The 13,138-nt window shown below is 33.8% G+C and overlaps 2 protein-coding genes across 2 annotated transcripts in view; one reads left to right on the forward strand and one right to left on the reverse strand.

Annotated features, from left to right (window-relative positions):
• The window catches only part of LOC132707903 (uncharacterized), a 184,591-nt gene extending 179,803 nt beyond the window's left edge, over positions 1 to 4,788 (reverse strand). Inside the window, exon 1 of the mRNA XM_060679926.1 lies at positions 4,502 to 4,788. The gene's annotated coding sequence lies outside the window, so the exon portion shown is untranslated. The remainder of the gene's footprint in view (positions 1 to 4,501) is intronic.
• A 7,617-nt stretch (positions 4,789 to 12,405) lies between these two features.
• On the forward strand, positions 12,406 to 13,071 carry LOC132706947 (uncharacterized). Its single transcript, XM_060678546.1, has 2 exons — positions 12,406 to 12,783; positions 12,880 to 13,071. The coding sequence occupies exons 1-2, from the start codon at positions 12,406 to 12,408 to the stop codon at positions 13,069 to 13,071; spliced, it is 570 nt and encodes a 189-aa protein (XP_060534529.1).
• Positions 13,072 to 13,138: the final 67 nt, after the last annotated feature.

Raw genomic sequence — 13,138 nt, forward strand, 5'->3', positions numbered from 1 at the left:
AAACGCAACGTAAAAACGTATTTTAATTAAAGTTTGTCTCATTTTTTGGATTAGTGCTTACTTCAAACGGACCAAAAAAGGGTAAACAGCGTACATGGTCGCTGACAGTTCATTAATTTAACTGGATTTAGTTTAGATGAAGCATTCTTACGACACTATGTCCAGATCTCCTCCTCCTCCGAGAACACAAGTTGGCTCAAAGTGCCGGTTATCATCACTTTTACAATCCTTAATGTTAATATTAATATAATATTAATATAATGTTAATATTAAACGCAACATCAGATTTTTAATGCCCAAGCGCTCCGCGAAAATGACGAATTACGATTGCATACGGTTCGGCTATTGCATTGATAACCGTCACTTAAGGAACTTCGATTCGGTCACGGGTCAAATATAATAAAAATTCCATCATCTTTTATCGCTACCAATTGTAGGTGTGATATAAATACGTAGTTCAAATTTTTAATTCAGTTTACAGTCTCTAAAAAGTGCCTCCACGGTACTGGCGAGGACAAGTAGACAAACATATGGTACTTGGGATCAACGAGGTACGGCTTCCAATGAGTCAAGGACATCTGATAATCACAGCAGGATAGCCGCGTCACACTGTGTATATTCAAGCGTAAACCGGTGGATGCATCAGTGAGCAGGACGCAAACATTCACGAAGCATAAATACTGGGCTAAGACAGTAGCATTTCGCTGCGAACTAAGTACCCCTCGATGCCTGTTGAGGATGACCACCGCCTCTGCATTCGAAACGTTTATACTAGTTAAGACTAGTTAAAAATAGCAGCCTAAAAGGGTAGAAATGTATCTAAATGAAAAGAAGTGACATTTTAAATGGTTGAATATTAGTAGACATTAGTAAAGAATTAAATTGAAATTCTCTGTATATCTGTCATTTTGCTGATTCACCCTTCATAAAAACGTTATTGCTATAAAATAATGTAAACATTGATTATTAATAAAATTTGTTTCTCTAATTACAAAAAAAACCTTTTTTAAACAAGATTTCACACTAGTATTTGTAGGAACATAGGAAATATAGCTGTTATATATTAAAAAATCTGTATCAAATTTGATGTTTTTTAATTTTCCTCTCGAATTTTCTTTTTAATCAAGGATTAATTAGCAAAAAACAATCTTAAGCTTTATTAGAACAACTGGAGAGGATCGGCATTCATCATTAGTAATTAACGATTTATTTTGTTTCAAAAGCCGTTTGTGATACAGTGTTTTATGATTTATCAAAAAAAATCAATATGTTTCGAGAGTTTTTATTTATCAAAAAAATGTTAAATTTATATAATAAGCAACGAAACATGTCATATTGTAGTTTTATAGGGAAAATAACTTTAAAAAATTAGTTTTATATTAATTTTAGGAATTTAAAATCCAACTTTGAGTTGTATACTTTGGATAACTTGGAAAAAACAAACTCAAAAGGAGTGCATTTTTGTAGACGATTAGACGATAAAGCTTTAAAGTTCAGAGCAGATGGTTTTAAGCACATGTGATAATTGCCTGACAGACTGAGGAAAAGGTATAAATATGGGCTAACATTCAATTTAATTTATGTTTTTAAGAACCTAACAATTCTTTTTTTTTAATTTATTATTTTTTAATGCTTACTTTAGAAATTGATAACAAAAATAAATTACAAATCTAGCTTTAAAAATAATTTACATAATAACAAGACTTGCTTAACCCTAGTAAATTATTTAAATAGGTAATTTGTTTTTACCTAGCCGCGAAAATTTTCTTCTAGAAAAACCGTGTCAGTCAGAAAGCCTACCATGCAAATCCAGAAGAGAAAATTTATATCACTTTTTATTGGATCACTTCACTTAGTAATTTGTAGAAATTTAAAAGACGGTTCCAAAAATATCAATACAAATATTTTCCACAATTAATACGCTATTTGCTTTTAAAGAAAAGTCTGGGTTAAGCTTAGTTGAAAATATCGTAAAATTCGGGAGTAAATCTGTCAATATTCTTAAAATGATAATTATGGCACGATTCGGAATAGCGCTTGTGGACATCTCTTGATATTTCTCAAAAATGCAAAAAGATCATGCATTTTTATAACAGAAGATAAGAAAAGTTTTTCCACACAAAGACGTGTATTTTTTCGGTCCCTAGTAGTGTTGGAGCTGGTGATTTGATAAATATTCCACTCAATGCGATCAAATTTTTTTAAACAACTGGTGAATTGACACAAAAAAAATTTACCGGTCAATTCCACATCCCCAGTCCCAAGAGATCTTCAACACTTTACCGTCTTGGATGGCTATTTATATGATGGTAAAAAATAAGATTCATAACTGGATTTTAGATAAACAAATCAGGAAATCGACATTTAAATCTTGTAAAAGTGAATAAATTGCTTTACTTTTTGGTTATTGATATATTAGGCGACTAAGATGTACATTCTGTGTACAAGTGCAAGTTCAGTGCCCGGATTGCATATTAAGAGAAAAAGTCTTAAATGTACATCATTTTGAAAGAAACTTCCACAGGCTATTTAAAAACGTTCGCCAATCATCTTGTTAGCTTCGTGAGAGCTTAACTGAACTCGCATTCTATTCTGTTTATATATGGTTTGAGGGGGGCAGAGCATGAACGTTGTCTCGGATAACTGATTCCCATATTGGTGAAACATGAGTTGCGGTTAAGATTATTTCCTGATTGTGCAATTGCTGATGAGTTTATTTGTCGTAGTCTTAGGGCTCTTTCATGTTCTTTGAGCTCGGTTGATATTTTTCTTCCGGTCTCTCCAATGTATTCTTTGCCGCATATGCATCGAATGCTGTAAACTTCTGGAATCTCATATGGAATTTTGTCTTTGACAAGGGATAAATCTGGTTTTGACGTTATATTTCTTAAGAAACTTTTAATATGTGGTCAGTGATGTTTTGAATGTAAGTAAGGACAACTTACAACTTACTTAAAAGTAAGTGTGGGGTTGCTTTCGAACTAGTTGGAAGGTTGTGGTGAAGTGTATTTGTGATGGAGAGCTTAATATCTCTAATACGGAAATTATTACAGAGAAAAGCAGATGTAAGGTGTTTTAATTCTGCATTTAGTGAATCGGGTTTAAATAGTTTTACGGCTCTGTACACAAGAGAGTTGATAACCGATGATTTTTGAGTCGAATGGTGATTTGACAATGTTTGGGTAGGTTTTCTGTAAAAAAAGTGACCCAATGTTAGGTCTGATGTTCTGTTGATAAGAATATATAAGGACGTATAGAGTTTAAATGACTAAGAAAATCTAGTCAAAAGTCAAAAGTATCATCAACGTAGAGTTTCCAAGAAAATCTAGTACGGATTCTTGAACACGAGGTCAAAGACCAAAAGTATCATCAGTTTCCATAATTCTGGTTTTACATGGAAGATGTCGAGGGCTTTCTTCTCAGAGGATTGGTGATAATATACAGTGCCCACGTAAATGATGGGATCCCGTTTTTATTTTTTGTAACCTTGCATATATCACGATGAAATTTGACATGAAGACATAAAAACAATATCCCAAAATGTCAAAATGACATGACATGACATGAATTATTTTCTTAATGTTAAAAGGGGTCTCGTGATACCTCTTTTTGAAGGTCTTTTCACGTTCTATTAGCATATCAAGTTTGAAAACGTTTGATTCGTCAGTTTCTCCAAGACGGTCAAATGAATGCTTGCAAAGGTTTTATTACTTTTCTATTGCTTAACCGCAGGTTAAATTAAAACAATAAATAGTGTCATCATTTTATCAACTATCAATTTGTGCACATTATGCAAAGTTTCTGGGAGAATTACACTGCAAACATTTCGAAAACTATCTTTCAGATCCTCAACCAAATTTGGTTTCGTAACATAAATTTTACTTTTTAGATAAGATATCCCCAAAGAAAAAAGTAGGTATAAGCAGGTACAGAGTAGAATGCGATTCAGTTTCAGTTAATCTCTGAAGACGTCCACTGGACGATTTTCGAAACGTCAGTAAGTTCGCAACAATCGATGCAGGATGAATCCAGAAAATTTATAAATAATATTACCAATGTTTGGTCCTCGGTCATATACTTTTGCAAAGAGATAAGTAAATAAATAATAAAATGTTACATCATATTAATTGACACGTTTAACCCATAAATCGCAAACCATAACAGTGGGGATACTTTATATTCAATATTATTATATCCAGTTAACTATCGTTCAGGATTTTGGTTTTAATACTGCAAAAGCAAAACAGGACTTGGGAGCAAGCACGTAGCATGTTTAAAAAAAAACATTCTACTTTAAAGAAAACCGGAAAGCTATCGCCGAAATTACCCAGGAAACACACCAATCCTACGATTTATCACTCTCGATAGTATTCCGTTTCAACACTGCCAACATCGATCTACGCGATTCACACCACCTCCGTTACTCCTCCGGTCAAAAGAACTCCCCCGTTAGTTTCGTCGATAAAATCCTCCTGCGAAGTGTTTAACCGCGCCGACCTACCTTTCGTTATCGTCTCCTGCTTCCTGCTGCACTTGTCAAAAAATCCGTCAAACGAAAGGCCGGTGTTATGCCGGCGATCACGGCTGGCCGCGGCACAAAAACAGATGCCGTCGTCGTCGTCGGGAACAAATGAACCACGCTCGCCGATGCCTACACGCGAAACAAACGCGCAACGGGAAGTGAAAGAAAAACGTCAAAACGATTACATCGCAGTTGCCATGACCCGCGGTGTGTTAAAATGAACGCGGCCCGTTTGCTAGGCGGATTGTTACTAGTGCAAGGAATGATTTTTAACGGGGACCGCGGGATATATATGTGGGGGCGCAGGCGTAGCGGGCTAAACGTAGACTCAAAACTGTAGGGGTGCTTGGGAGGGCGACCGAGGATCCGCCGATCGTCTGGGGTAGGCAGACTGTGCGGGATGTTTTTTGCGACACTCTCGGGGATTGTAGCATTTTTGATGATTGGTGGACCAAAAACCATCGGAGTGCATGCAGTGGGTATTTTAAAGGGGGGTTATTTAAATGGCTAGTTGGTTAGTAGCTTACGGTCAGCAAACATTTCTAAATTATTTTGGTTAGCAACCTAAATATCGAGGGGTTAACCACCACGGTAAAAATTGTGATTTCCACACGATTTCGCGTGATTTGGTATGATTGTGCATTTAAATAATTTTACTTAGCTATTATAATGTCACAGGTACTAAGGTCTACAAATTAAAACTATACTTGGACCAGAAATATGGTGTTTTTACAACCGATCCCGTGATTAACTTTGCCTGCTGTTTATTACTACTTACCCGTCACCATTCCAGGGCCGTCCTAGGACTTTATCTACTTACACTAACAATCGGGATATAAGTACGTTTTTAATCTTTTTCGCCGAGCATTGTGTGCCAAATAAAAGGATCCACTATACGATCTGGAAACCCATAGGAAATGCGAAAAAAAGTACGAAAGTTTCTTGGACTCTCCTGAAGATTTACACTATTATAATTTTGTTGATACACATCTCCGACATCAACATCAACTTTGTTATTTTAAATAGAGCACCCTGTATATGTCGACATTTTTGGAATCCTTAGTTAAAATAAATGTCACTTTCTTAAGAAATTCCGATTCGAATTTTGCATTGTTTGATTGCCCCATATAAAATTGTGTTGTGACGCTACTGATCCAGGTACAGCCACCACACACCTAAGACTAAGTCAATCAGTTTGACAGATGCGCCTCAGCTTATACAGGGTGTCCCAAATAGGTGGTACCGTTTTTCCGAATTCAATTAGAAAATCTCAATATTTTCAGATAGAACACCCCATGTTTTTTTCAGATATCAATTCTAGGATAAAAAATAAGGTAAGTTTGTAATTTATCTTATATTTAAATGTTTCTTACTTTCCGAGATTTTCGAGATTTAAGATAACACCCGTATAAATTCTTGTTGAATTTCAAGCTGTAAACATTAGGTCACTTGTTGGCAATATTAAGTAATTTTTAAATAGCAAAGACATGATCCTACTTCTTTTAAAAATAAAATACTCTAGATATACGAACAAAACCTATTGCTAACAATACATCTTTAATAAAACTTCCGAATTCATATTTAAAGAAACATTTACTAGATAATTATCTAGTTTGATTGAAAATACCAAATAACAAAAACAAATAATTAAAATATATAGACTAACTACTAACCAAGGTAACAAATTTGAATAAATAAATCTATAAAAAAAGTAACTTAAAAGTGTTCTTTAATTCGGTCAATAAAGTTTAGTTAAAAATGTTCCTCTTAAAATACTCGTTCACCTGGCATCGAAACAACAAAGAAATATCAAAATATTTAAAAATGTAGTTGGTTATAACATCACAATCTTTTTTTTTGACGCATTAAGGTATAACCAAACTTTGCATTTCTGTTTGTTTTTGTTGTTTTTCATATTTCTATTTAAAAAGTTCATAGTTCTCAAGTTTTTTGTTAGTATATATTTTAAATAAATTATAGTTTTTTGGTTACCTTGTAAACTTTAATTATTTATTTTTGTTTTTAAGTATTTTCAATAAAGCTAGATAATTAACTATTAAATATTTCTTTAAATATGAATTCTGAAGTTTCATTAAATCTGTTAAATACTATCGGAATACTATCGAAATCATAGAGTCGATTTTTCTCAAAATCTCCACGTATTAATGGACACCGTGTAATGTTATCAACAGGTTTTATTCGTATATCTGGAGTATTATATCTTTAAAAGAAGTAGTATCATATCTTTGCTATTTAAAAAATACCTAATATTACCAACAAGTGATCTAATGTGAGCTTTAAATTCAACAATAATTTATAACACCCGTATAATCCTCCTTAATCCTTAATCCTCGAATATCTCACTAACCAAAACTAAGTAAAATTTAAATATAAGATAAATTACAAACTTACCTTGTTTCTTGTCATAGAATTGATATCTGAATAAAAATATAGGGTGTTCTATTTGAAAATCTTGAGATTTTGTTAATTAAACTGTCAAACAAATCATCTCCTTAGTCTGTGGTTAACTTTTCGTTGCAATACTTGGATCAGTAGCGTCACAACACAATTTCATATGGGGCAATCAAAATATTAAAAAAAACACACATAACCTCAATTTCAGCCTAAACTATGCAAAATTCGAATAGAATTTTTTTAAGAGAGTGACTTTTATTTTAACCAAGGATTCAAAAAATATCGAAATATACAGGGTGGGACACTTTTGGGACACCCTGCATCAACAAAATTATAGCATTTTATATCTTCAGGAAAGTCAACTTTTGTACGAAACTTTTTTTCGTATCTCCTATGGGTTTCCAGATCGTGGATCGTTTTATTTGGCACACGGTGTACATAAAAAAAAATTGCGCAAAGTAGCAATTTATTACGTTCTATTTCATTACATTTCTACATAGTGTCATTATTAATATACAAAATATTAAATATAATTATAATAAAGTATCGGTCACTTAAAAAATCCGTCACTATCAGCTACTGTCGTCACCTAGTTCAATGATCAACTCCCCCATTAATCGTTCTCGATAAATATTTTCTTCTTGGTTTACTCGTTTTTCACAGTTGACCAGCTTTGTACTGATATTTTAGCTATCCATTCACTAAAGTTTGGTGCGGTGTTATTTCTTCTTATATGCTCTGTCAACTTGGACCAAATCAACTCAAATTTTCATGCCCGTTTTGTTGTGCTATCGAATCGATTTTGTAGTCTTTATTAAAATATTTTATTTTTAATAATTCCAAAAATTGTTTTTTCGTGTAGTTCCATTCAAAATATAAATCATTTTCGTACAGAAATTATTTAATTTCTTCTATACTTGAAGAAGTATATTTAAAGAATTTTTCTAATTTAATAACAGTACTTGGCGAAAGTTTATTTTCAAACCAGTTACCAAATATTTCCGCGGTCATGTTTTCATGGTAATCCACACTTGAATCTTTGCCTTTTTTCGTGTGAAGGCAGTACGTCTAGTACACACTTTTTACTGTTATCACACCATCCGTTTTTTTACTGTGTCGTGAGTGTCGAACCACATTTCGTCTAAGTACACTATTGACCCATTTTGCTCTCGAAATATTTCAATTGCATTTAAATAATTGCGAAATTCTTTGAGATTCCATTAGCACTTGACGTATATTAATTGTTTGGAACTCAAAATCCATTTTCTTCAAACTCAACTAATGTTTAAGTCTGTCAGTACTTTTTTATGCAGTTCTACTAGGGCTAATTATACGCCTAATTATATCTGCGAGTTGCTCTTTAAAAACTCGCGAAGTACCAGCATCTTCTCTCATTTTACTCCTGACTATCCCATTCGCAACAATTTTTCTTCTCCTTCTCAATTTCTTATAAAATTGTAAACATTCAAAACAATTTGTTTAGCATCCGAAAACACATAGATCCGTTTTTTATTTGCTGAGGCAGTTCGTCTTCTAAATTGTCATTAGGTTCGATTACCATCTCCACTTCGTCATCAAATTCTACGTTGTTTTCCATGTCTTCTACCATATATACCAGTATCACGTATTATGGCTATTGATCGTAATTAATGTATATTTACTACGTACAGTTGTTACGATAAAAAACACTAGAATGTTTTTTAGAAAAAATATTTTTTTAGTTATATGATAATGCTGCGAATATCAGGCAATAATAATCTTTGTATAAACACGGATAAGTCAAAAATTTTCGTATCTTTGTCTATCTGTTTTATTACAATACTTCAAAAAATCAGTGCGATTACGAAGTACGTAAACATAAATAAATAAAATAAATTTAAATAAGAATCGTTTATTATTTATATTGCTGTTATTTCATTAAAACTGTAAAAATTTAATACTTTTTTTTCTGAAGGACACTACCTGGTAACTAGAAACTAAATATTTTATTTTAGGTAGATATTTTATTTTTCACAAAAAAAAGTTCTTTATTTAACCAGCGAATTGGCGACCAAACCAAAATATTACTTGTTCATAGACAGTCAGTGGCACGCTACTGATTTCGGTAAAAAAAAAGACATTTGCATTCATTGATGCAGAGAAGAGGTTTTCATGTATTTTACATGGAGTTGAAAAAAAAAAAAGAAATTACATTTCTCTGGAAATGATTGAAAATTGTAAGAATAATTTTTATTTTAAGAGAAATCAGTGGCATACCATCGATGTCTGCCAAAATATACATGTTAAATTCCGCACGCCGGCCACTGGTGTATTTTTAAAAAAATGTAATACGCTAAGTAATGCCTCTTGGTACATATATGAGAAATTTCAATAAAATTTCTAAAGTGGTATTACATTAAAATAATATTTTAATAGCAGATGAGCTACAAAATCCTAAAATTTACATTGCATGGGAAAAAATTTTAGAAAGAGAACGACCAAATAAAATAAAACGGTCAAATAAAATGCCCTGATCCTTCACAGTGGCAAGTATAATATAGTACCATCCATACTATAATTAAAGACTACAAGGGTTTTTGTGCAATTTATTTTTAGTATACCACTGATCGACAATATTGATGTTGGCCCTGAGTGATATAGTTTTAGTTTAGTTTAGTTAATTTTATCTGCATATGCAAGCTTATCGCAGATGACCAAAGATATGAGATGAATATATTCTGATCTGACCTGAAGCCCTCAGTCTCAACGAACTGTCGACGATGCACCAGATAGGACCTCAACACCGAAATTAGCGTCTCGGAGAAACTAAGTTTTTCAGACGCTTTTTCAATCAGTAAGTGATGGTATATCTGGTTAAACTGGCTTTGTGGAAGTCGGTGTCTATAACGTCAACTTAACCTTGCTTATTGAAGGAGTCATAATCATAAGAAGTGAAAGTTTGTAATACAATATATTTGTTGTGTAGAGAGTTTATTTCGAATTTGAGCAAAGATACATTGATGTTTATAATCTCGAGCATTGGTGAAAAATTCTGGATAAACACCCGTTACCACCAGGTCAAAAATCTGGCATAAAGGAACACACAGGTCGTCTCTGACAATAAAACTTGATATGTCATCAGGACCGACACTCATTTTGTTTTTGGACGCTTTGATTGCTAATTATACATCTTAGATGGTAAGGTTAGTTGTTGACTAGATCGGACTTAAACGGCACGGTTGAAGGTGAATATCGATCTGGCTGGGATATCGTGTAAACGCTACAAAGTACGTAAAAGGAGGAGGAGGAGGAGGGTTGGGGCGATAGACCAGCTCCCTATTCCCCGGAAAAAAAAACTATAGCTAAAAATTTCGACAACTTGCCTCGGAACCAAGACAGGATTAAACGACGACGAAAATTGCAAAGAAAAAGGACATTAATATTCAGTACGTGGAACATGGAAGGTCTAAGAACTAAATATACAGAAGTCTTCCAAGAACTGCAAAGGAAAGGAATGGAGTGGAAAAACATGCTAGAGCTAAAAGAGGAGTATCTATCGTAGTACACAAGACACTCAAGAAATGTATTAAGGCATGGGAAGAAATAGATGAACAAATACTAAAGTTAGAATTACAAATAAATGGACATTACATTATCATCATCGCAGTATATGCCCCTAGTGAAGATGCTGGCGCACAAACTAAAGACGAATTTTATGAAAAACTTAACGATACATTAATGAACATCAAGGAAGATAATGAAATAGTTATTATGGGAGATCTAAATGCACGTACAGGCAGCAAGGAGGGCGATACAATAGTTGGCAGATATGGTGAACAAGTAACTAATTCCAATGGACAACGCATAATTGAGCTTTGCCAGGGAATGTCGTTGAAGATTATGAATGGCTTCTTTCCTCATAAAAACATCCACAGGTTCACATGGACACAACCTACTAGAGGGCTTTCCTCAATAATTGATTACATAATTATGAAACAAAAATCTAGAATAAATAATTTGGACGTAAGGGTATATGGGGGTTTAGAATGCGTCTCAGATTATCACTTAGTAGTAACAAGACTAGTAGTAAATTACAGAAGAAAAATCGACATAAAAAGATATAACTTAGACAGTTTTCGAGATGAATCTACACAATTTTTATACAAATTAAGGTTAGCTAACAAACTACAACGAGTAAGAAAGGAACAGACAGCGAGAGAACTATACAACGACATAAAAAGATATATACACGAGGCAGCAGAAGAAGCCTTGGGTCGCAAAGGAAAAAGCGGAACAACCCAGAATGGTGGACAAAACAAGTGGAGGATGTAATTAAAGAGAAGAAGAAGGCATATCACCACTGGCTAAACACTAAAAGGGATGAAGATAGAGAGATATATCCAGAACTAAATAAAGAAGCAAAAAGACTAGTTGAAAGAATCAAAAATGAGCGCTGGGAAAAGACATGCGCAGAAGTAGGTAGATTCATGGGCGGCACAAGAGTATCAGAAGCATGGAAAATAATAAAGAATCTAAGGAAAAGAACAAAGGAGACTAGTAAATTAAAGGTAATTGGGGTAGAAACATGACGAAAGTATTATAAAACGCTACTAACTGAAAATAGGCCAAAATTCCAAATGGACGGTATAGAAATAAACATAGACGATCATGTACATAAAATCACAATAACAGAAATTAAAAGAGCCCTAAAGGAATCGAAAAATAAAAGAGCCGCTGGACCCAGAGACATGCCCATAGAGCTAATAAAGAATGCACCAGATATATTACTAGAACTATTCAATAAATGTATACACGGAGATCAAATACCCGAGGACTGGAATTTAGGATATATTAGCTCTGTATATAAAAAAGGAGATAAAAAGTTGTGTCATAATTACAGAGGCATAACGGTTATTAGCTCAATGGGGAGGTTGTACGGTCGAATACTCAAAAGAAGAATAGAAGACAACTTCCAAGAAATAGAAGAACAAAGCGGTTTTCGAACGGGAAGATCCTATATAGATAATATATTTGTCTTGCGACAAGTAATGGAAAAACGTAGAGCCCACAACTTAACTACCCATTTATTTATAGATCTTGAAAAAGCATATGACACGGTGCCCTTAAAGAAAATGTTTGAAGTATTAATGACAACCGGACTCAACAATGTATATGTGAGAGCCATCTGGAACCTATATAAAGATGCGACGAGTGTAATCAAGACGGGAGTACATAGATCGAACCGTTTTTTAGTGAACAAAGGATTAAAACAAGGCTGTAGCATGTCCCCTACTCTATTCAAAGTATATATTCAGGAAGCCCTAAGAGAGTGGAGGGAAAAAATAGCAAGTATGGGGATAAATTTAGATGACAAATATTTGACGAGCCTCTTTTTTGCAGACGATCAAGTGATTATAGCTTGCGATTAAGACGACGCAGATTACATGCTGAGAAAACTGAAAGAACACTATGAGAATTGAGGACTGAATATGAATATGCAGAAGACTGAATATATGAAAGTAGGGGGAAAACACGAACATGAAGATCGTGAACTATATATTAGAAAAATAAAAAGAGCTACAAATTATAAGTACTTGGGAAGCGTCATAATGGAAGAAGGTAATTCAAAAACAGGCATTCAAAATAGAGCTCAGCAGGGAAGAAGAGCAACTCAAGCGCTAAATTCCTTGTTGTGGTCCAACGGTACTAAAATAGGTACGAAAATTAGAATATATGAAGCAGTTGTGGAACCCATCTTAACGTACGGTGCAGAATGCTGGCAAATGACGAAGAACGACAAGAAAGTTATCGACATGGTAGAAATGGATTTCTTGAGAAGAGCATGCCAAGTGTCGAGAGTAGAACAAGTCAGGAATGAAGAAATATGAAGAAGAACAGGGAGAATACATACCAGCACTGACCGAATAGAAACAAGACAACTTATATGGTATGGGCACGTACAGAGAATGAACGATGAGAGATGGCCAAAAAGAGCACTAAAATATACCCCTAAAAACAGAAGGAAAAAAGGAAGACCTATGACCTCATGGAACGATGGTATAAGAAATATAATGAAGGACAGAGCAATTAAAGAAGATGAGTGGAGGAACAAAGATAAATGGCCGTCGAAATGTGGGATGCGACAGAAGCTGTAGGAACCCCACTGTTTCATATCAATATTAAATAGTCTTTATTGTGAAATAGTTTTTATTGTCATCATTT

Source organism: Cylas formicarius, unplaced genomic scaffold, assembly GCF_029955315.1.
Source record: "Cylas formicarius isolate icCylForm1 unplaced genomic scaffold, icCylForm1.1 PGA_scaffold_9__14_contigs__length_23061073, whole genome shotgun sequence".
NCBI lineage: Eukaryota > Metazoa > Arthropoda > Insecta > Coleoptera > Brentidae > Cylas > Cylas formicarius.

Coding starts and splice junctions, on each gene's coding strand:
- LOC132706947 (XM_060678546.1), top strand. CDS start 12,406: ATGAATATGCAGAAGACTGAATATATGAAAGTAGGGGGAAAACACGAA. Junction 12,784..12,879: donor AAGTGTCGAGAGTAGAACAA/GTCAGGAATGAA, acceptor GGGCACGTACAG/AGAATGAACGATGAGAGATG.